The sequence below is a fragment of the Anabrus simplex genome, chromosome 1 (genome assembly GCF_040414725.1).
Source record: "Anabrus simplex isolate iqAnaSimp1 chromosome 1, ASM4041472v1, whole genome shotgun sequence".
In the NCBI taxonomy this organism is placed as follows: domain Eukaryota; kingdom Metazoa; phylum Arthropoda; class Insecta; order Orthoptera; family Tettigoniidae; genus Anabrus; species Anabrus simplex.
The window spans coordinates 1,374,006,488-1,374,030,766 of record NC_090265.1 but is presented as its reverse complement, the minus strand read 5'-3'; the positions used below and the strand labels follow the sequence as shown (position 1 = coordinate 1,374,030,766).

At 40.0% G+C, this 24,279-nt stretch overlaps 1 protein-coding gene across 1 annotated transcript in view; it reads right to left on the bottom strand.

Annotated features, from left to right (window-relative positions):
- The window catches only part of LOC137498203 (prolyl 4-hydroxylase subunit alpha-1-like), a 698,966-nt gene that overhangs the window by 380,350 nt on the left and 294,337 nt on the right, over positions 1-24,279 (bottom strand). Inside the window, exon 12 of the mRNA XM_068225776.1 lies at positions 5,585-5,851. Within this exon, the coding sequence (XP_068081877.1) occupies positions 5,585-5,851 (267 nt within the window). The remainder of the gene's footprint in view (positions 1-5,584; positions 5,852-24,279) is intronic.

The following is a 24,279-nucleotide window of genomic DNA, read 5'->3' as shown; positions in this document are numbered from 1 at the left end:
GAATTGTGCACGGATTCAGAAATACAAGAACGCTTGTTAGTGGCATCTAAATGTGAAATTAATTCTTGGACGTGTGTGGAAGTGAAGGTCTACGAGCTACTGCAGCAATGGGGAGCAACGTTGCCAAACAACCCGCATCATTACTCCACCTTGTGATACTTTCCGTTGCTCTAGTGGAGATGTGGAATTGAACCCACGACCAAACTGAGGAGTCTCATTCAACTGCCTGTGCAATGTGTGTAATTCTAAAGGTTGTGTGAATCAGTTCTTTATGACGTGTACATCTTGTCACTCACCAGTTCACAGAACTTGTACAAAAATCAGTACATCACTACTGAGGAAAATTAATTCAGGAGTATAGACATGGTCATGTTGGAAATGCAGTTTACCCTCAATTCTCAGAATTTGTTTTTAACATGACATCAAACAGTGTAAATAGTGAGTTCAGTAATCCAGGCCTCTCATGCCTCCTTAGACCCATCAATTGTATGCGTTAGTGAATCCTGGCTAAATTCATCAATATATGACACAGAAGTGATACCCCAGTCATATACAATATTTAGGAAAGGTCGATCATTGACCTCAGGTGGAGGGACACTTATTGCGATGAAACCCGAATTCAACCCTGTGCGCCTCCAGCAGCTGGAAACAAAGGCAGAAGTTGTATGGGAGGAATTCATGTGTGCTAGAAGCAAGTTTCTTTTGGGTTCCGTGTACCAATCTCCGAAGTCCCCCAGTGACATCAGTGAGGAATTACTATTGTCTGTAAGCAGTGTGCAAAATATCCAACACTGATATAAAGGTATGTACATGACTGGGGATCTTAATTTGGAACTTGACTGGTAGCACAATCATCCTCACCTGCCACCTATTCCCATCAATCCATTAGCAGAAACTTTCGTTACAACATTCTACAACCCTCCTTGACCAATTAATTACTGAACCAACTCGTATAACAAAAACCTCTAGCTCCACACTAGATTTATTCCTTACTAACCTAACATCCTCAGTATTGAAGACACAAGTCATCCCTGGCTTCTCCGACCACCTGGCAGTTATAGCCACCCTAAAATACAAGAAACTACCAGTAAAAAAGTTTAATAGAGAAGTCTATAACTACAAAAAAGCTGACTGTAAACTACTATCATACCTTCTCAGAAAACATCTACCCACTCAATTATCTTTTACACTGTGGACATCAATTCGGTGTGGTCTAGATGGTAGAAAGTTTATTTCACTGTGTTGACGAATTGGTGCCTAAAGTAAAATTTGGTATGAAGAAAAACTCTCCATGGATCACAAAAGAAATAATCAAAATGATATGCAAAAGGAATGCTCTCTAGAGGAAATGGAAACAGGGTACAAGCAATCTTATGTGGGACAAATATAAATGTGTGAGGAACACAACCAACAACTCATCTGCAAAGAATACAAAAAATACATAAACAAGATAAGTGGCAACAGCAAAGACATGTGCAAATTCCTGAATAGAAAACATAGCAACTCAGCACCAAGTGCATACTACTCTAACGGAACTACTATTACCTCCCCAAGACCATTGCCACAGCGTTCAGGGAGAAATTTAAAGGGAATTTTAATGAGCCAGCGAAAAGTACAAATATGTACCCAAACACAACTCAGCCATCACCCCTCTTCCTCTCCAACCTTTACTTCATGGAGTACGAGGTAATTAACAGCCTTCGAAAGACTCGTCCACATGCTGCTTCCTGGCCAGACGACATACCTGCAATTAGTTTAGTGCAGTGTGCTGAAGCATTAGCCCCCTCCTTGTGTGCCCTGTTCGACTTATCAATTAACAATGGCTGTGTACCCAGTGAATGGAAGTGTGCAAACGTAGTACCAATTTTCAAAAGTGGAGGAAGAGATAACATTGATAATTATAGGCCGGTGGCAATAACATCACTCATTTGTAAGAGTATGGAACGATTAGTAGCAAGGAATGTGTTTGAATTCTTACGGGAAGGAGGCCGGATGGAGAGTTAGGAAAAGAATATTGATACACAGTAGGATCATTCACAGTATGTTCATTATGCAGTGACAATGTATTGTTGAAGAACCCATATCCTATGTTAATGGTAATGTGGTTACACATACATGAAATTAGATTAAGGTCATCAAAAGGAATCCTTATAATACTGATTAGTTATGCACTTGGGTATTTTAATTTGTGACTTCTACTTTGAAATGACCGCCTTCGTAGCGTAACGGTTAGTGTTTTAGCTGCTGTCCTTGGGGGTCCGGGTTCGATTCCTGGCACTGCCAGGAACTTAAAACTGACAGGAGGGCTGGTATGTGGTTGAAATGGTACATGCAGCTCACCTCCATTAGGGGTGTGCCTGAAAAGAGCTGCACCACCTCAGGATGAGGACACAAGTTTATTTACTTTGAAATCACATTCTTACCAAAATAATAATGGCATACACAGGTTAACATGGATAATTATTACCATATTATGTAATAAATATAATTGAGAGTAGATATTACATAGTGTCTTCAAAAATGATTTTCCCTAGGCAAGATACTTGGAATAACTCGCACATTAGGTCATTTATTGATACATTCGGGCATATTTGAAAATCTTATTACCTTGTTTTATATGTCCAATGATGACAATAAAAGGTTTAATATCTAATGTTGTCCTCATAATTATCATAACTTGTCCAGATATAACCAACCAAAGTATTTTGTAAATTCTAAGGGATGAAAGAGATCATGTTTGTGAACTGACATTAAAACAAATTTTGTAAGTTAGGAAAAGTGCTGGTAGAAGTTATTAAAACAGGAGCTATGGTGGAAATCCTCTCATTTCCTCGTCATTCGCAGTTGGTGGAACGGCTTGTGAAATTGGTAACAGAAGTTTCTATGACCGTTTGTGGTGAAAAGGCCAGATATGGCTTTATTAGAAGTTGTCTGAAATCGAGACTTACTTACTTCAGTTCTAGACAAAAAGGTAATTTTTCTCTAGAGATGTGCCACCTGACAAAGACAAGAGAGAGTGGCAAAATTTTTCTGGAACCCCTAAATAAGCTAAAAGGGAACTATTGTTAATATAGACCTCAATGATTTTTTTGTAATTGGTACATTTTCACTCCTCCCTAACGCACAACCTTAATCTCGTAAAACAAAGAAAACAATGCAAGATTTTAATTTCTTGGCTGTCATGGGTCCTATATAAAATGAAAATGGACAAAGTTCAATTGAAAAATATTCTAAAATGTACCGACTGACCAACCCAACCACCCACCCAGATCTGCATTTAGGGGAGTCGCCCAGGTGGCAGATTCGCCCAGGTGGCAGATTCCCTATCTGTTGTTTCCCTAGCCTATTCTTAAATGATTACAAAGAAATTGAAAATTTATTGAACATCTCCCTGGTAAGTTATTCCAATCCCTAACTCTCCTTCCTATAAATTAATATTTGCCCCAATTGTCCTCTTGAATTACAGCTTTATCTTCATATTGTGCGAGGACACCATATCTGGACAAGCAACGCTGCTGGACATCTCTCCTAAAGTCTAAAGGGTTAAGAGTCAAGAAGATTATTTCCACTAGTTAACAATCCCAATATAGCACTCACACACTTTTTCATCTATTTTGCAGACTTCAACACTTCACAAGCTGTTACACTTACACCTATGATTCCAGTTGAACTCCTCTTCAGACTTACAAGATGATAACTTCATAAGCTTCATGACCTAGGCAGCACACTGCATATTTAAGAGAAGAAGGAATAATTTGCTATTTAAATGAGACTTGATCAAGTACTTCACTTTGAACATTTTTAATAAAGACTCTCATTTCATTAAAGAAAAGATTTTAATCTAAGGAAGTTATCAGCTAACCCACAAATCATTTTAAGCTGAACATATCGATCTTCTGTATATACTGAAAAAATCTGTGTAAGTATTATGATTTCCATTTGACTTCAATTGCCAACCCAGTATCAACATTATGAGTGTTAATATGTTCTTGTACATCAATGTAAATTATTGTAAACAATTCCTTTTAAAGAATAGTTTTAATATAACATCCACTTCAGAGCTCTGACTTCAGAGTATGAATTTATGGCTGATGATGCCTGCAATGACAGGTGAAACATGTACCATTATATGCTTAAACCTTAATATAATGATTGTATCATAGCCTTAAAGACTTCAAAGTATTGAATATGTGGTTTTTCAATAAATCAATTATAATAAAAAATATTTATATATTGAATTTCAATATGGTCAAAAATAGTCACTTTTAATGAACGTACCACTTAGTCAAGAAGTTCATCTCCCTCTCTCCCAAGTCTTCCCAGCCCAAACTTTGCAATATTTTTGTAACGCTACTCTTTTGTCGGAAATCACCCAGAACAAATTGAGCTGCTTTTCTTTGAATTTTTTCCTGTTCTTGAATCAAGTAATCCTAGTGAGGGTCTTATACACTGGAACCATACTCTAGTTGGGGTCTTACCAGAGACTTATATGCCCTCTCCTTTACATCCTTACTATAACCTCTAAATAACCTCATAACCATGTGAGCAGAGAACTGTACCCTTTATTTACAATCATATTTATGTATTACCCCAATGAAGACCTTTCCTTTGAGGATGACATGGTATTGACCTCAACCTCAGAGGGCGACTTGCAGAAAATCTTCAACCAGTTGGTGGACTGGGCACAAGAAAATGACCTGTCATTGAATGAAGGGAAGACAGTCTCTATGACCTTCAGAAGAAGGAGAAGACTCGGCACTTTCTACACTGGTGAGACACCGCCAAAGTCAGTCACCAGGTTTCGTACCTAGGAGTTACCCTTCAGACACAGGGAACCGTATTCATACGTCACATAAACGACAGAGTTAGCACTGCGGCAAAAGCCATAAGTGACATCAAGTCAATAGGTATAAGAAAACATAAAGGTCCAATAATACTGCTTTGAGGAATTCCCCTCTTAATTATTACAGGGTCAGATAAAGCTTCGCCTACTCTAATTTTCTTAATTCTACTTTCTAGAAATATAGCCACCCATTTAGTAACTATTTTTTCTAGTCCAATTGCACTCATTTTTGCCAGTAGTCTCCTACGATCTACCCTATCAAATGCCTTAGATAGATCAATCACGATACAATCCATTTGACCTCCTGAATCCAGAATACCTGCTATATCTTGCTGGAACCCTACAACTCGAGCTTCAAACCCAAACTGCCTTCTATCAAACCAGTTATCAATTTTGCAAACATGCCTAATGTAATCAGAAAGAATGCTTTCCCAAAGCTTACATACAATGCATGTCAATTTGACTGGCCTGTAATGTTTTAGCTTCCTATGTATTGCTGCTTGCAATGTTGACACAAGGAATATAAACTTTCCTTCTTCAAATTTTCATTTCAATAAGAATTGGTGCAAAACTTGCACAGTTTACTTCTGTTTGTAATTTTACTTTCAGCTGTTTGATTTTAGCTCAAGAAAAATAAGTCTGTGATCAATTTCATATAAAATGAATGATGCCAAACGACTTCAGAAACTTAAATTAGAGAACCAGTTGCTGATGTTTATTATATTCATAATATTCACATACCCTTGGTTGAGCTAATCTCTTGATCGTCTCAATTTCGGAATCATATATTACGTCATGATAGATGACGATGCGAGGCTTCAGATAAGCTTCTTCTTCCTTAAGCCTAGCCAGTTTGAGGAATGGCACATCCATGTCCACATAACGACACTTGAGCTTGGACCATATCTCTACAGGTATTGATACTTCATTGCGGCAAAGCATTTTGCACATATCTTGTTCACTGACCTTGGTTTTGGGTTGAGGTTTCTGCTCAGTCGCTATATATGGCTTAAAAGAAAAAAAGAAGCAAAACCATAAACAACAAACACATCAGAGAATACATTTGCACTATGTATTTATATTATACATAGCAGACATGAAAACAGTTCATAAAACAAATAGTAATGATGTAGTTTTATATTAATCTAACAGATTCATGAAATGAAACGTCACTCAATCCCCCACCTCACATAAATAGAGGTAGCAAAGTGATGCAGAGAGACAATAAAAGTAGATCATGATTGAAACTGACAGGAAACAGTCAGTAGCTGAACTTGGTTTCCGATACCAATAGACCAAGTATAGGAACGAACACTAAAATCGATACACATATATTAAGTCAGTGATAATCTTAAATAAAAGTGAGTTTATTCAAATGAAAAGGAAACACATAATAAAAATTGCCTAACCCTCCTAATAGAGAAGGAAAGAATACAGTGGGGTATGTTACTTATGTATAACATACAGGTACATCAGAATATGTATGGTTAAGCCGCAACAGGCTCTCTCTCTATTTCCCTACAGAATTAGGAAGTCACCTCTCTCATGCAGAAAAAGTAGGTCAGTGAAGTGACCTTGAATCAAAGTGTCTTCCTCCTTGTTACCACATTACCTCCCATTTTCACTGTTTTTTTTGTGGCGACAACAATTCCCACAGAAAAAATCTATTATCCTTCATGCACAAAGAAAACATAATCAAATAAGAAGTGAGAGAAGTAAGGTGAGGGCAGGTGGGTGAGGCAAGGAAGTATACATAGAATACATACATGGAGAAAACATAAAAAATATAACATTTCCATGGTTACCTTCAAAATACACAAATGAAGTTAAAAGTTGGCAAAGCCAAAAATAAAACAAGAGAATGGCTGGGGAAGTCAGAAACAAGAATAAATTAACAAAATATACTGGAAATCAGACACCCAAAAAGAAAAAAAAGGGAAAAAATAAGAAGCAGCAATGTAGATCCAGATATCAAATTCATACGAATACACATAGAGACCTACACACAGAAACATAGGGCAGAGGGATAAGCCAGTAAAGCACGTCATAATAGTTCACAACATGTATAATAAAAGCAATCAATTTTATCATGAAACCGGTCTGGTAAAACAAACACAGAACCAGGCCAATAGGGAAAATATGCACCACACCAGTAACAACATTTCACGCAGTCAAAACCCTCGTTATCAGTACACATCCATACCACACACCAAGAGTGGACATGAATAGTACAGAGTGGATGAGCAAGAAAACACCAAAGGGTGTCGGAATCAAGCAAAATATAGAACGTCTATGCATACCGAAAATAGGTATCCACACATGTATATATACACACGAACCAATCAAACTGAGCAGAAACATAATGGGATCTACACTGCCCTTGGTTTCTGAACAGAACATAAAAATTGGCAGACATACAAGAATATATGATCAATGAGAAACAAGTCTGCAACAAAATTAAAGTAGAACAAATATGTAACCCCAGAAAACACTTAAAGACAACCACGGAAAGTCTTGCGAGGACCAAAACTAGCAAAATAATAAGTAAAAAATAATAATTACCTGATGGATAATAAGAACGAGAAGTCTCTCAAAAGAACCAAGAGTTTCCCAATACCATATTTAAAATGGTTAAAGTACCTTTTGTAGGATAGGAAAGCCATGCCAGAAACATCAGTCACCATTTCTTTTTCCAAAACAGTACAAGAATAAACAAAAGGGCAGATAAGGACAAGACTAGGCAGAAATAAGGAATGACAAATCTGAGAGCAAGAGTCACCATCTATCTACATAGAGATGAATTGTTCGATGATGCAGACATACTCTTTGGATGATCAGCCATATTGAGTCAATACAACAGATCGCAAGGCGCGATACATATCAAAAAAAGGAAGTAGTATAATGAATAGTAAGATGTGATTGAACCCTTTGACTAGCAAAAAATATGATGGAAATTATATTTAAAATTCCTCTTTCATTGAATTTCTAAATACAGATGGTGAGAAGTGTTTAAAGCAATTGTTGAGGAATGTGAAAACAGGCATGTACCCTACCTTTAAAGGTGGTAAGATGGTTGTTAGCAATTTTTAATAATTGGTGGGATACTCTTATAGGTTTAGCCATTAGAATTTTTGCTGTAGAGGCCCTTGGAAGATGTTTATGATTTTTAAAAGACCCACTTTATTATAACAGAGAAATAAAGAGACTAAGAAGGAGGTGTAGGTTGGAAAGAAACAGAGTTAGAAATGCCTGTAGAAGTAAGGAGTAATTGCTGGAACTTATTAGGAAATCGTATCTTGCAAAGAAGTAAGCTAAGGATAACATGATGGCAAGCATAATTGGCAGTCATAAAAAATTTAGTCTAAAAGGAAGGATCTGTATAGGTAGTTTAAGGCAGAAACAATTTTCAACAAAGACATTCCAAAAATTATTAATGAACAAGAGGAGTGTGTATGCGAGGAACTTCAGAAGGCAGAAGTATTCAGTCAGCAGTATGTAAAGATTGTTGGTTACAAAGATAGTGTCCAGACAGAGGATGTGATTAATACTAATGAAGTATTGAAATTTACCTATGATAACAATGATATGTGCAATAAGATACAAAAGGTGAAAACTAGGAAAGCAGCTGGAATCGATAAGATTTCTGGGGATATAATAAAGACAATGGGTTGGGACATAGCACCACACCTGAAGTACCGTACTTATCTGACTATTGCTTGCATGAAGGAACTGTTCCAAATGAATGGAGAGTTGCTATAGTAGCCCCTGTGCTTAAATGAAGGGTGATAGATGGATAGATGGATAGATAGATAGATAGATAGATAGATAGATAGATAGATAGATAGATAGATAGATAGATAGATAGATAGATAGATAAAGCCTTTATTTTCTGTGGCAAAGTTAGGGCTCTTGGCCCTTTCTTACACTTAACCACACACATATTGCTATTATTCCATACAATGACATTGATTAACTTAAAATACCAAGAACTACAAATAACACTAATTTTTAAGACAAAAATATGAACATATACACGCAAAGAAAAAAGAAAAAGTAACTGCCTACATAATACAGGTTTGAAAAAAAATTCAATACACAATGAAAGAAATACCGTATGAATGTAAAAATACTAGTAAGCTTAATAAAAATTTTAAATGAAATCTAACTAATTGTATCCTTGCAAGACTAGATCTAAGTTAAATACTGTACTTACTACTAGCTATTTTTAGGATACTTCTACTTCGTAAACACAATATGGATGTTTTTAATTTAATTTAAATTGTCATATTAAACCAATATTTAATTTATTGTGCAGTAATCTCATATCATTTCCACACACAATCACTCGTTCCACTCATACAGGCACTGTACCTTGCTGGAAGCACTTAATGAGGAATTGCTGGTAGGAGGTTTTAAATATATTTTTTTGATGCAGCATCCTTGGTGTCTTTGGGAAGAGCATTCCACCATCCCGAAGCAGTGATAGTAAATGATCGATGGTTTGTGGTTGTTCGGTGGACAGGTATTTCTAGGAGGGACACTGAGCGAGTATCATGGAGATGTAAAGAACCAAGGTGACGAAAATTGCTGGAGAGATAATAGGGATGTCTTCCGAAAGTACTTGGTACACAAGAGTATTTGCATGTAGTTTACGCCTCTCGTCTAGTCGTAACCAAGATAATTGTTTATAGTAGGGAGAAACTCGAGCGTCATACCGTAAATCCATAGCATATTCTAAGACAAGCATTTTGAGTGCGTTGTAGTTTCAAGCTTAATTCATTTGTTATATCCGTAAGAATTATATCACAGTAGTGAAAAATGGGAAATAATAATGGCCGAACAAGTTGAATTTTTAGTGCTCGAGACAATACATTTCTGAACCGTTTTAAGGGGTGCAAGCCACAGTAAACCTTTTTGCAGATATTCTTAACTTGCGCTGACCAGTTTAGAGTTTCCATTATAATAACACCAAGGTTAGAAACTGATTCACAATAAGGTATAACAGTATTATTTAAAGTTACGAGAGGAATGCAATTTTGTTTTAAAATGTGAAGATTCTTTGATGTACTGATGATAATGGCTTGCGTTTTATGGGGGTTTAATTTAAGGTTGTTTTTAATTGCATAGCTATTAATTTGCTCAAGGTTAGCGTTTACATTACATATTGCTTGTTATATATTATTAGTTCTAGTGTGCTAATAAATTTGCATGACCCTTGTGGAACACCAATATTTTATGCAGTGGCGAAGCGTGAACTAAGTAAGGGGGTAGACAGAGTTTTTATTTACTTGAACTATTTTAATCATATTATATATGGAATTTTGTTTTCAACGCATAGGAGATAGCACTATATTCAATATAATATTAATGACCCTGAAACTAAGACAAACCCTATAGCAACCTATAACCCGACGTGCACTCGTTTTATTTTTAAATATAGACTAAACAGGCAGCGGGAGTTGTCAAATAACAACATACTTTTAGAATTAAAAATAGCAATATATTCCATTGTTATGTAGATTGAATAGGAGAAATAAGAAATAAATAGATTTTCGTACCAGTCGCCTTAAACAATATTCTTGTCAGTGAGTTCAATCCACCTGTCCTTCATTTCAGCAAATATATCTATTACTCTTGTTTTGAAGTCAGGCGTCTTGCTAAGATACCACAGCAGTTCGTTCTCTACAGCTAGAGTTCCCAAGTTAGACAGTCCCTGGTTGGTCATCGTATTCCTTAAATATGTTTTAATTCGTTTGAAGACACTCACAGCGCGTTCACTAGAAACTGACGTTAGCGGAATATACAGCATCAAGTTAAGCAATTTTGTTGTTTCCGTATGCACACTCTGGAGTTCATTATTAAGAATCTAAGCCAATAGTCGTTGGGGTTATAATACCGTAACTCATATTGACGGGCAAGAAAATGCATGTACTTGAAGGGTTTTGATGCTGTCATTCATTGATTAGGTGTAAGTTTGCTATACTTCGATTTGAATATTATTATTTTATTTTTAGACGTGTCTCCTAATTCAGTACATTCAAATAATTGCATTAAAAGCATGTCTGAGATGGTAACCAATAAGAGCACCTTTAATAACTGAGATCCAAATACGAGCCAATGAGAGCAAGAGGAGACGCTGGTAAGTCTGTCTACTGGGCGGAGACATCTCGCTATAGGAAAGTCATAGTTCCACAGTCGATTCGGTGTTCGGCTGTTGTGCAGTGCACACGTCTCGCTCCGGTCACTGGTGCAGCGGCTTTTTCCCGTCTGTAGATAAGTAGAGTGTTTTATGTTTGTGTTTGTATCCTAGTACTTTTTCTTTTGTGTTTGTTCCGGTGCTAGTATAGTGTAATCCCCTTTTGGAATACTATGTCTGTAGATAGTGGCGGTGGCCCTTTAGGACGACCTCCTGATATTGGTAAAGATGCCGTGCGTGAGGATTTACACATGGACGCTAGTAATACTGATACCCAACGAGACAGTTCTCAAGATACAATACGTGACATGGATCGGCGTCCGCCCGTTCCTGTACCTACCTATTCTAACACTCATCTTGGCCCTTACATAGTATTTGTCGAATCGACTGCATCTCAAAATAAAATAGGACATATTCACCCTATGACTCTGGGTCGGATTTTCTATGAGAGGCAAATTGGTGACGTCAAGGCCATCCATAGGAAGGGTAGAAATAGAATTCAAGTTACTTTCATGTCTAGCAAGGCTGCCAACGCCTTTCTTTCTCATCCCATTCTCACAGAAAAGGAATTGACAGCTTTTATTCCGTCTTCGAATATTCAGCGAGTAGGGGTAATACGGGGAGTAGAAACTACTATTTCCGAATCCGACATTCTCACCTATTTAGACTCACCATATCCTGTAGTGAAAGTACAACGTCTAAATAGACGTTCATCCAAAGACGGACAAACTGAATATATCCCTACAGGTACTGTGAAGGTTGTATTCGAAAGTCAACAACTTCCGAAAAGTGTGTCCATTTTTAAAGTCATTTTAAAGGTTCAGGCCTTTATATTCTCTCCTTTATTATGCAAACGATGTCAGCGGTATGGACATACCGCTACTAATTGTCGTTCCAGGGAGCCGAGATGTGGAAAATGCTCCCTTACTCATTCTACTGAAGATTGCACTCACCAAGTCGTTAAATGCGCTAACTGTGGCGGAAATCATCCTGCGGGAGCAGAACATTGTGAAATCCACAAACAACAAAAAGAAATTAAACGCATTATGAGTGTTGAAAACAAATCATATTCAGAAGTGAAAAACTAATTTGCCCCATTACAGTCCCTATCCAACCCCCTTCTGATGCCCCAACATTTTCCTCCTTTACCCAATAGAACATCTCAATCGGAAGAAACTCTCCCTCGAAAGCGTAAATTTACTATGGTGGTTAGTAACCCCACTGGCGTAGCCAGGGGGGGGCCCAGGGGGGCCGGGCCCCCCCCAAAATATTTCCTGAAACTAGAGCGAGGATTAGCCGTTGTTTTACGTACGGTACGAACAACTTAAAAACGTACGCCGAAATGTTAAATTAACGTAGCGACAAGAATCTATTAGTAGGGCTCAATAGGGACATACATAATTCTCCATATTTGTACTGCTTGAATGAAAGGAAGACACTTAGGACTGTGATGCGCGAGAATATTTTCCTGTAGAGGCCTCAGTATTGGGAATGAAACCGTGTATTGACAAATGTCAAGACATGCAGAAAGGGCCAATTAGCAAGGGATTACTCAGTAGGGGGCCGGAACGTGACCACCGAGATAACGGGGGCCACGTCCAGAAACAGCTGCAAGCTTACAACATCGTGTCAGCTTTTGCAGATCGGTTCCAGGAAACTACAATATCCTAGGGATCCTCGGGTTGCACCGTGGTTGAGAGATGTGCTGTGTTTGAGTTGCAGCGTTGGGAAGACTGTGACAGGATTGTGATCTGCACGTTAGTTCCTCATTTTGTGCCATATAAGTAACAATCGCGGATGCGTGCCTAAGTTCTATAGGTAGGCCTATATATTTTGTTAAATGCCCGGGGACTGATTGGAACCTCAAATGGCACCATCAAAAGTGCGGGTAAATACTTTGTAATTGGCGGGCGTGATAGCTCAGTTCCAATGCTTCTATCTTCTCATCAGGACGGTCCAGGCTTGAATCGCAGTCGATGCATGACACATTTTTAAAATGGGTAGTCACGTTCTATTGATACGGATTCTACTTAAAACACTAGATCCCGACCCTTACCTTTCCTTATAGACTTTTGAGCCAGAACCGCATCATTTATGGTGGTGTATTTTGAGTATCCAACCATTCTTCGGACTTACCTTGTACCTTAAATGGTGAGTGGATGCAGTGGCGTACCCACAAAATAATTTCAATGGGTGGGGTGTAAGTCCAGGACAGTAGTGTGGATACAACTTTTCCTTGGAAGGGGTTGTGAAAAGACTTTTTATTTTTTAATTAGAATTTGCTTTACGTCGCACCGTAGGTCTTCAATGGCGACGGTGGGAAAGAAAAGGGCTGAGAGTGGGAAGAAGCGGCCGTGGCCTTAATTAAGGCACAGCCCCAGCATTTTCCTGGTGTGAAAATGGGAAACCACAGAAAACCATATTTAGGGCTGCCGACAGAGGTGTTTGAACCCACTATCTCCCGGATGCAAGCACACAGCTGTGCGCCCCTAACTGCACGGCCAACTCGCTCGGTGAATATGAAAAGAAAGCCGGTCCTACCGAGGGCGGTGACGGATCTTCAGTAGATATTGTTGGTTTTGATTGTTACCATGTACAATCATAGCTTTTGTACTCTTAACATAAACCGGCTGCATTATTGAAACTGTTCGTAAAATTGATAATATCGTTCTTCGTTTGTGAGGAAGTAGAATCTCCATTTAATTTGTCTTCTTAAAAAAAAGGAACCACTTTGGTACTACACCCCGTGAAGGTGACTACCTTCCAGGCCGTATATATTTCGATTACGAGAGACTCAAGGAAAACTCTACTGCACCCAAAAACAAGGCTGTATCCTCCCCATCCCATGCCTTTCTTAACTCTGTCAGTGCCGGGAATCGAATGCAGGATGTCTTAAGTCAAATTCGAAAATAAGGAGACCTAAAATTACCAGCCGGCCCCACAATGTACGGGTAGCGTGCCTGCCTCTTACCGGAGGCCCCGGGTTCTATTCCCGGCCAGGTCAGGGACTTTTACCTGGATCTGAGGGCTGGTTCGAGGTACACTCAGCCCACGTGTTTATAATTGAGGAGCTATCTGACGGTGAGATGGCGGCCCCGGTCTAGAAAGCCAGGAATAACAGCGGAGAGGATTCGTCGTGCTGACCACACAACACCTCGTAATCTGCAGGCCTCCGGGCTGAACAGCCGTCGCTTGGTAGGCGATGGCGCTTCAGGGCTGTTACGTCATGGAGTTTGATTTGGAAAAGTGAACAGAGAAGGAACCGACACCCCTGCAAGGCTCCTTAGCTTCCAGCTAGTTCTTCTGTCCGGCCTCGTGCGTTTAGGACAGTAAAAAAACGTACGCCTTAATAAATGCTCCTCATAAAACCTTTGTAAAAATATTAGCTGCATCTATTTATAACAATAATCACAAACGCCTCCTTTTCATGTGGCTCAGTTGGTTGAGTCGATGTCCTTCTGAGTCTGAGTTCGCAGATTCAAATCCCGGAGTGGATCGGTAACCCTTAAAACGGTGTTGAAATGGCAACAGCTCAGTGTCGTTGATTTCTGGCACGTTAATAAAAATTATAGATACGAATATTAGCGTCACGAAACTCTAACTTTATACTACTATATTCTGTATCCCAGACTTGCGTGGAAAAGTAATTAACAATTTACTTTACGTCACACCGACACAGATAGGTCTTATGGCGACGTCGGGATAGGAAATGCCTAGGAGTGGGAAGGAAGCGGCCGTGGCCTTAATTAAGGTACGGCCCCAGCATTTGCTTAGTGTGAAAATGGGAAACCACGGGAAAACATTTTCAGGACTGCCGACAGTGGGGTTCGAATCCACTATCTCCCGGATGCAAGCTCACAGCTGCGTGGCCCTAACCGCGTTGGAAACTAACAGGACAAGGTAAACCCTACATAGCATTTGTTGTAACGTGTATGTTTCTTTACCAACTAACAAAATATCTATACCCATACGCTTTACATTATTTATTTATTTATTTATTTATTTATTTATTTATTTATTTATTTATTTATTTATTTATTTATTTATTTATTTATTTGTCTGTTTATTAGTGCCTTCAGTACAGTGGCGAAGTTAGGGCTCCAGGCCCTCTTGTACACTTAACCACATACTAATCAAAATCTTAAATAAAATACTGAGATTATTAAAATAGTTAAAACTACATAAATTAATAGAATTTAAAATAAATTTAAATAAATTACGTACTAAATTAATATTAGAACTAATTAATATTAAAAACTCTTAAACATGGCTAATCCTCAGGAACGCACACATTCATACTTCAACCATTCAGTCAGCTGTCCTCAGCAGGTAGTCTCGGCAGGTGACCTTAAATCGTGATTTAATAAAGCTAGTTTCTCTGACCTGAACTGGCAGGGAATTCCATAATCTGGCGACAGTCACCACAAATGATCTATTAATTTTATTTGTGCGGTGCAGTGGAATAGAAAGAATGGATCTAGAACGTGTATTAATGTTGTGAAATGATGATAAAAAGATGAATTTAGAAGAAATATACATAGGCTGACTTTCAGCTACCACTCTGATCACCATCGTTAAAGTGTGTAGCTGCCGACGTTTATCAGACATCAGCCATGAGACAGCCTGATAGTATGGGGTGATATGAACATCGTACCCGATATTGTAAATAAATCGCAGGCAGGAATTCAGTGCTCGTTGAAGTTTAAATGTTTCTTCTCTCGTCATGTCAACTAAAACAACGTCACAATAATCAAGAATAGGGAGAACGAGTGTTTGTATTAGTCTGGCCTGTAGCTCAAATGGAAATACATTCCTCTGTCGTTTAAGAGGGTGAAGTACTCCAAAAATCTTTTTACGTATTTCTTTCGTTTGATCAGACCAATCAACTGTTACATTCATCATTACGCCGGGATTTTTAACCGTTTCACTGTAGGGAATAATGTTACCATTCAGTAGGATAGGCGGGATTGCGACATTGTTTGAGAAGCTCGGTAATTTTCGTGATCCAATTATAATTGTCTGAGTTTTTTTGCAGTTTAGTATAAGAGAGCTTCGTTGTGCATATACACTGAGTCGTCGGAAGTCCCTGTTAATATCTTGTCTTGCAGTGTCGATATAGCCTATTTAAAGATCGTCAGCACAGAGGTCATGTGTGTTATTTCCTGTCACAGATGGTATGTCATTGATATAAATACAGAAACTTAGGGGCCGTAGAATACTGCCCTGTGGGGCAACACTAAGTTTCATTTTCCATTTAGAGGCCTTGTCGTTTACTGTTACACGCTGTTGACGGTTACTCAAATAAGAACTAAAAACCTTAAGCGCAGCCAGGTCGAAATTTAGCAGTTCCATTTTCTGTATCATAGTCTGAATTAGTACAGTGTCAAAGGCGCTACTGAAGTCAAGAAGGATACGTATAGTGAGCAGTCGTTTGTCCATAGCGTTTCTAATGTCTTCGGTAACCTTCAAAAGTGCTGTCGTGGTACTGTGACCCTTCTCAAATCCAGATTGCAAAGGGTCCAAAAGAGCATTTTTATTTAGGTATTCCAGAACTTCCTCGTATACTAAACGTTCAAAGTCTTTATAAAGCGCAGGGAGTACGGACATAGGACGATAGTCAGAGGGTGGTTGTGGATCTAAACTCTTAGGTACCGATATAATATTGGCTGTTTTCCAGACAGTAGGGAAAGTTCCGTTTAGTAAACAGTAGTTCAGTATGTGCGTCAGTATAGGCGAGATAGCACCCATAATGTTATGTATAAAAGTAATAGGAATATCATATACACCTGTAGTATTTGATTTAATCGAGTACAAAGCCTTTTAACCTGATTTTCTGTGACACTGTGAAATGTGAATGGCGGATTGGCTGGAGGGGAGGGCGGTGAGTCGGTGCAGTTAATTTGGGTAGGTTGAATATTTATTCTACTAAAGTAATCGTTCAGTTCGTCAAGTGGAATGTCAGGAGTTGTCTGTCTGTTGATGTTTTCCTATTCCCAGAGCTCTAAGTTGGTCCCATGCGCGATTAGAATTTAAGTTGTTAGCTAAAATCCGAAAATATATGCATTTTTAAAAATTTCTGATTAACTGCTTTGTGCGATTTCTTAAGATGCGCTTAGATTCGAAGTCTGTGTCATCTAGGGTTTGTTTATAATGTCGAAATAACGAGTCACGGTGGGCCATCATTCTCTTGCCTTCATCATCTAGCCATGGACAAGAAGGACGAGAAACCTGTATTCGACGCGCGCGCAAGCGCGCGCGTATGTATTTGTGTGTGTATCTTTGCCGCATTAAATGTATACTTCTTTATTGCTTATCACATGAACATTATTATTATTATAACATTACCGTATTTGTTCTAAACCAGAATATTGCATCCTTACTCAAAGTGTTTATTCTTGCATTCATTTCACTTCTACGCGGAATATATGAAATGCTGCAGTTATGTTGGGATGGGAGTAACAGAGGTAGCCGAGGGACCGGGGGTTGTCGTCCAAGGAGTCCAGACACCCCAGGAGTTTTAACGAAAGTTCTTTTATTGAGCATTTTATATATAATGTGCATTAATATTAGCTTCCGGTGTCCGACTCATTGGCTGAATGATCAGTGTTGAGGCCTTCGGTTCAGACGGTTCCGGGTTCGATTCCCGGCTGGGTCGGGGATTTTAATCGCGTCTGAATAATTCTTTTAGCTTGGGACTGGGTGTTTGTCCCAACATATTCATATTCAGACAACATACTACATTACCAACCACCAAATAAACACACAACACTGATTACATCCCTCTATATAGGGTTGGAGTCGGGAAGGACATCCGGCCGTAAAACAGGGCCAAATCCACATGTGCGACACATTTCGCACCCGCGACCCCACAGATGTGGGAAAAGTGGGGAAGAAGAAGAAGAAGAAGGAAATTACTATTAGCTTCCGGAATCCGCACGAATCCACCACTCTTACTTGGATCCAAGGACACTCATTTCCTTTTTCGGTATTCTACACCACCTAAACTATGGAAGTTTGGACACCTATCAAAATAAAATTCTGGATGAATGGGCCCCCCCCAAACTGAAATCCTGGCTACGCTACTGAGTAACCCTTCCCGCCCACCCGTTAAACCGGGTTATGACAGGGCATCATATCTCAATTTGATAAGTAATCCGAAGACGGTTCCAGAACATTCTGGCACTCCAGTCGTGCGTTTGATGCCTGCTACTTCTAACGAGCCTGCATCTACATCACGGAAGTCAAGTCCCCTCGGGCAACCTTCGGATTCCCACGCACCATTTTCAGCATCTCCCTCTGTCCCGGCTTTACACGGTACTTCCAATGTTAATTTTATCGACCAATGTCGCACCTTTTCTAAGAAACTTGACGATGTAATAGCCGACGTGGGACAAAATGTCCACTTGAAGCATTTGTTAAAGTCATTACAGGAAGATATTCTTTCATATGTACCCTCTCCTCCTTCCAAGTAAAACATACGGCTATTGTAATAGAATTGTAGGAGCACTTTCCACACATCCGCCTCCGCCTCAATCGTGTCTGTCAGCGTACACATCTCTCTTGCCTTACTTTTCTTGACAGTACCTTCTGTCCATGTGGCCGAGTAGTCGGTACTGTAACTCCCATCTTTTTTCACTGTTAGACATATGAACATCACCGTCGCGAATGCATAGATACGCTTTTTCATGAGGATTACCAACTGTCGTTAAATGTTTCGTGTTTCGTGTCCTAACCGACTTTTCACGTTGTGGACTTAATTATCAATGTTTTTTTGTTGTATGTAACATCCAGTTGTAACCTTTTCCTTTCATCTGGGTACGGACTTGCACATAATCACCCTTATATGTGGTCCGGTTTTTGTTTGTTTGTAGTAAGACGTCGTGGCAGACCACACAGACGTGAAGAATTAGAACCTTGTGTCCCAGTGTTTTTGTGTTCTTCCCTGATCGTTTAGCCTATATATCATTGGTATTTTTCTAAGTTTCATCATTAACCGTTGCCATTCGCTTTTTTCCATAGCTCTCCCTCCTCTTTCGTAGTGTACTACTTTCTTTTACTGTTGGCACCTCTCCCCGACATTCCTTAACCCGCAAACCAGTGACTGGACGTAGCGTCTTACGACGATGTCCAACAACTAACCAAGAAGAAGAAGAAGAAGAATAGTTCCACAGTCAGCACCTACAGATAGCGTTAGTGTTGCTCTATCTGAAAGCTTTGAAAATCAAAGGGAACGTACACAGAATGGACATCGTCTACCTCCGCCTACGTGCTTCGTGTAACTGACGCGAGCTCTTGCATTGCCGAAGTGAGACGAAAATAAGTAAAGCGAGGAATACAATAATGTCATGAATGTGGAAATAATTAATGTTCTAAAAAGTAATTGAATTAACTAGACAATGTTTCGTTCACAAAATGTTAAGGGTACACGCTGTCTACCCTGTCTCCCCTGACGCTTCGCCCCTGATTTTATGTTCGCCACATTGATTTATTATTAGTTGCAACCACACACTGCCGGCGGTTTGTGAAGTAAGAATAGAAAAATTCCAGCACTTTCTGGCTAAAGTTTAAGGACTGTAATTTGGGAAGAAGCAACCTAGGATCAACAGTATCAAATGCGCTACTGAAATCTAAAAGAGTAAGTATTGTCACTTGTTTGTTGTCCATTGCATATCTAATGTCATCTGTCACTTTCAGCAGAGCTGTCATGGTACTATGCTTTTTCTTAAAGCCTGATTGGTAAGAGTCAATTAAAGCATATTTATGTAAGTACGTAAGGATTTCCTCATTTACCAGGCATTCCAGCACTTTGGACAGGGGTGGTAGGATAGAAACTGGTCGGTAATCTGAAGGAATACTGGGTCCATCCTTTTTTGGGATTGGGATGATGAGGGTATCCTTCCAGGCCGTAGGGAAAATTCCTTGGGTTAAACAGTAGTTAATAATGTGTGTTACGATCGGCAGAATGGCGCCAATGATATATTTGTAGAAAGACAGAGGTATGCCATCGTGTCCAGCAGCATTTGATCTGAGACAATACATAACTCGTTTTACGTCATTTATACCAACCTCTTTAAACACAAATGTATCATGAATTGGCATAAAATGAACATTTTTATTATTATTATTATTATTATTATTATTATTATTATTATTATTATTATTTGTTCTTACAGTGGATGTGGCTGACGTGAAGTGTAAATTTAGGTCATCAAGGGATACATTCGGCGCCTGCTTTAATAACTTTCGACCTATACCCATCGTTCGTAATTGTTTCCATATTTCTGTCCAGTTCTTGCATTTCGATACTTGACATATGTGTTTATATTTACTGTTTCTGATTAACTGTTTAACCCTGTTGCGTAGAACGCGGTAATTTTCAAATTCATTAGCATTACCCGTTCGTTTAAACCTTCTGTACCATGAGTCACGCTTTGCCATTTCTGATTTAATCTCACTAGTCAACCACGGAGAAGGTGGTCGAGTTAGCCAGATCTCTTTCTTGGGAGCAAATCTGTCATACAGTTCTAACACCAGATCATATAGTCATCCATGTGTAAAATATTGTTCCACGGCAGATAATATGCTTCGTGTCGTATTCTTTCCTTGTCCAGATTTTTGATATCCCTGTGTGTTATATATTTAGTTTCATATTTTGGCATCTTTAATGAATAGCAGACATATATTAGATCATAGGTAGAAATACCTGGCACTGCAAGCTGTCCGTGATTTAAAACTTTCTCAGTATTGTTAGTTATGATAAAGTCAATCAAAGTATGAGTCGTCCGGTTTACTGTATGTAGATAATTAGTAGCATTTAGAGGTAGGATGTTCAGGTCTAAGTTAAAGAACATATTTTGTAAATGTAATGAGTCATTTGTCGCAGTCAGCAGATTTGTATTAAAATCTCCAAGTATAATTATATTTTCATACAGTGGAATTGGCTAAGCAAATTTCGAGGTCCGATATATGTCTTACGCCTGGGGGTTTATAAACTACTTCGATCAGTACTTTTTGATTGTTAGCCAAAACTTCTGTAAACATAAACTCAGGTCGATTGGGAATTGTCTGGTCTGAAGTAGCCACTATTTTACTTTTGAGATCATTATGACAGTATATAGCACACCCTCCCCCTATATGTTTTCTTCGGTCTAGACGATGTAAAGTCATGTTATTTAATTCAACAAGGCCTGAGTTTAGTGAGGGTTGTAACCAAGTCTCAGTTACACATATGCAGTGCAAGGTATTACTGTCATTAAAGAGGGATTGTATTATGTCAATGTGAGCCATTAACGATTGCGCGTTAATATGACAACACTGTAGGGCTCGCCGATGTCTTGAAAGACTTTCCCTGAGAATGTTTTCCGCTGACTCTGTTGAAGGGTACGGTGAGGGGGGCTACTAGGAAGGGGGTAGGAGCGGGTCACTGACATCAAGGTCACTACAATCTGTAGAAATAACACTTGTATTGTGACTAGCCATTATCTAGAAAATACTTCTGTTTACTCACCTTGTTTTCTCCACAAGTACTTCCAGGGGCACAATCACATTCACTCACACACATACACGCACATTTACTTAAAACTACAACATTATGCATTAATGTCACCCCAGTAATGAGACCGTATCAATGCTCACTCGTGTTTTACATTAAACTAACAAGTTGTATCATTGTAGTAATTAACACCTTTCGTGCATTGTCACATAGCATAACAATGCGACCGTCCTGGCTCCAGACACGATTTAAGCCAAAGTGACCTCGTGCACGATTTAAAATATTTTTTCCTGGTACCCGTGAGCGATTCCGTCAGGAGAAGTTGCGTGCCTTTTAGCCGACGTTTAGCTTTCCAAATGCGGTCACGATCCTGGTACCGCAGGAACTTAATAATCAATAATAATAACTATTCTCCCCACCCCTCCCATCCTTACCCCATCAAGTCAACAACCAGCAACTGAAACTGCCACCGACACGACGCCACCATCATCGCCCACTTGCACCTGCGTCATCTGAGGAGTGGACCCATTCTTATCCACAGATACCATTGTCCAAGCCTTCTGCCAGACCGGAACACCAGTGCGCCGAGCAACCCGGATTTTCAATGCCTCAGGACCTAAATACCTCGTTCGAATTCATCTACCGACTCCGGACACCACCCAACAACTCATCGACAATGGAATCCATCTCCAACGCCACCATCATCAGATTGAAACCTCTCGTTCTCCTAGCCAACCTGACCTCCCACACCTCGTCGCCGTCCCCGGCCGGCTCCATCTTTCCTTCCATCAAGTCCACAAATCCGTTTTTACCCTCCTCCACCCAATTTCTCTCCCTCACTACCATCCCTATCAAACCCCTTCCATATCTTACACACTGCACTGCATCGCTTCTCTTGTATCTTCCACAACCTAGCCCATTCCCTTACCCCTCGCACACATCCCTCACTTGTCCCACAGCCTTTGCATTTTTCCTTTACCCCCATCATGCTTCCCTACATGCTTATAATTTCGTGAATAATCTTTGCAACATGTTGCAACCAGAATTGTAAATCTGTAACTATTATTGGTAATAAAATCTCTCAACACACTACACCCCGTTAGCCAAGAGGCCCTTTTCTCACCACTCCTTAATATTACACATCTCCTTTCCCATCTCCGTCTTCCTTCAAATATCCTCAACCCTGCCCAAGCTCCTGGCCAGAGGGATGGCGTAACCCTTCAGGTGGCCCGCCCCACCCCTTCAGGGTGGGGAATGAAAACATGTTCGAACAAACGAATGAGCCTCCATGGCAGAGGTCCCCACATCTCTCCATTAAGGACTACGAAACTCCATAGCAGCTTCAAATATTTTTACTCTGCCGGGTGGCCCCCATCTCTATCTAGCTACCTAGCCGACTTAATAAAGCATATAGGTCTGACACCAAGTACGACGTCGGCCTCCCTAACAAAGATACCTACCTGTCTCATCCCCGATGTCGATCTGGACCTCTCTGAAAACGACATTTTCATCGACCTCCGCACATCCGGCGTTCCAGTTCACAACCTCTACAGACTGTATGATAGCGCAACTTCCACACCGTCATTGTAGATTCTAGTATATCTAGGCAACGAGGAAGACCTGCGACGATTGCAAGCCTCCGGCATGACTAGTAACCATAGAACCTATGCAGTGTTGCCAACTCCATCGTACATCCTATCCCAGATTTCCACAAACCCCTCTATTGTTCCCTTCGCCAAAGTGTCTCAACCCTGGACATAGCATCACCAATCATTGCCTTCCTTCTCTACAACTACTACCACCATGACCACTACAACGTCTGCCTACACCCCTTCCCAACCTCCAGTTACTACTGTCACGACCTGTCACACTTCGCCCGTAATGTCATCTTCCCTCCTAATTTCCTCGACTACTGCACCCTAACAACTCCCTACCACCCCAATAACTTCGACCGCCACCGCTCCGGTGCTGCCACCTACACAGGCCAACATCACTGCAGCCGCTGCCACACAATCTTCGCCCCAGCAGCTGCCACCATCCTTCCACACCATGTCTAGTTGTGTTCTCTGTGGGATAGCAACGGACATCTCTGACTGGGACATCGTACAGGAACTTCAAGCAGAAGGCATTACAGCTCGACACACATTCAGGATCAAACAACATCAACGGCCCCACATACATGGTGCGACTCTATCTTCCCACTCCAGATGATGTCCACCACCTCATTAGCACCGGCGCCCGTATCCATGGACATCAATACAGAGTGGAGCCTTCTCACTCCCCACCCTCAACAGTTCGCCAACCCCACAACAACACACATCGTCGCCCCCCGGCCTGGCCCTCCTCCTGTTTCAGCCCCTCAACCCATTTGTCCACCCCCTCCCCAGTCTAGTCACTTCCTCCTACCACTTTCAACATTAGATATCATCCGCCTTCTCACCACATCTCTTAATAATATCACCGCTACCCTCCACATGCTCATCATGCATCTTCCCTTCTAATCTTCTCCCACACATCTCCCATCATTTCTCACTTCATCTAGCCACCTTCCTTCTCCATCACATCTCCTCCATCCGCTCGCATCTCTTGGCCAGAGAGATGGCGTAAACCACTAGGTGGCCTGCCCAACCCTTCAGGGTGGGGAATGAAAACTTAAGAAAGAAAGAAAGAAAGAAAGAAAGAAAGAAAGAAAGAAAGAAAGAAAGAAATAAAAAAAGAGCCTCCATGGTATGCACTGGCCATGTGTAT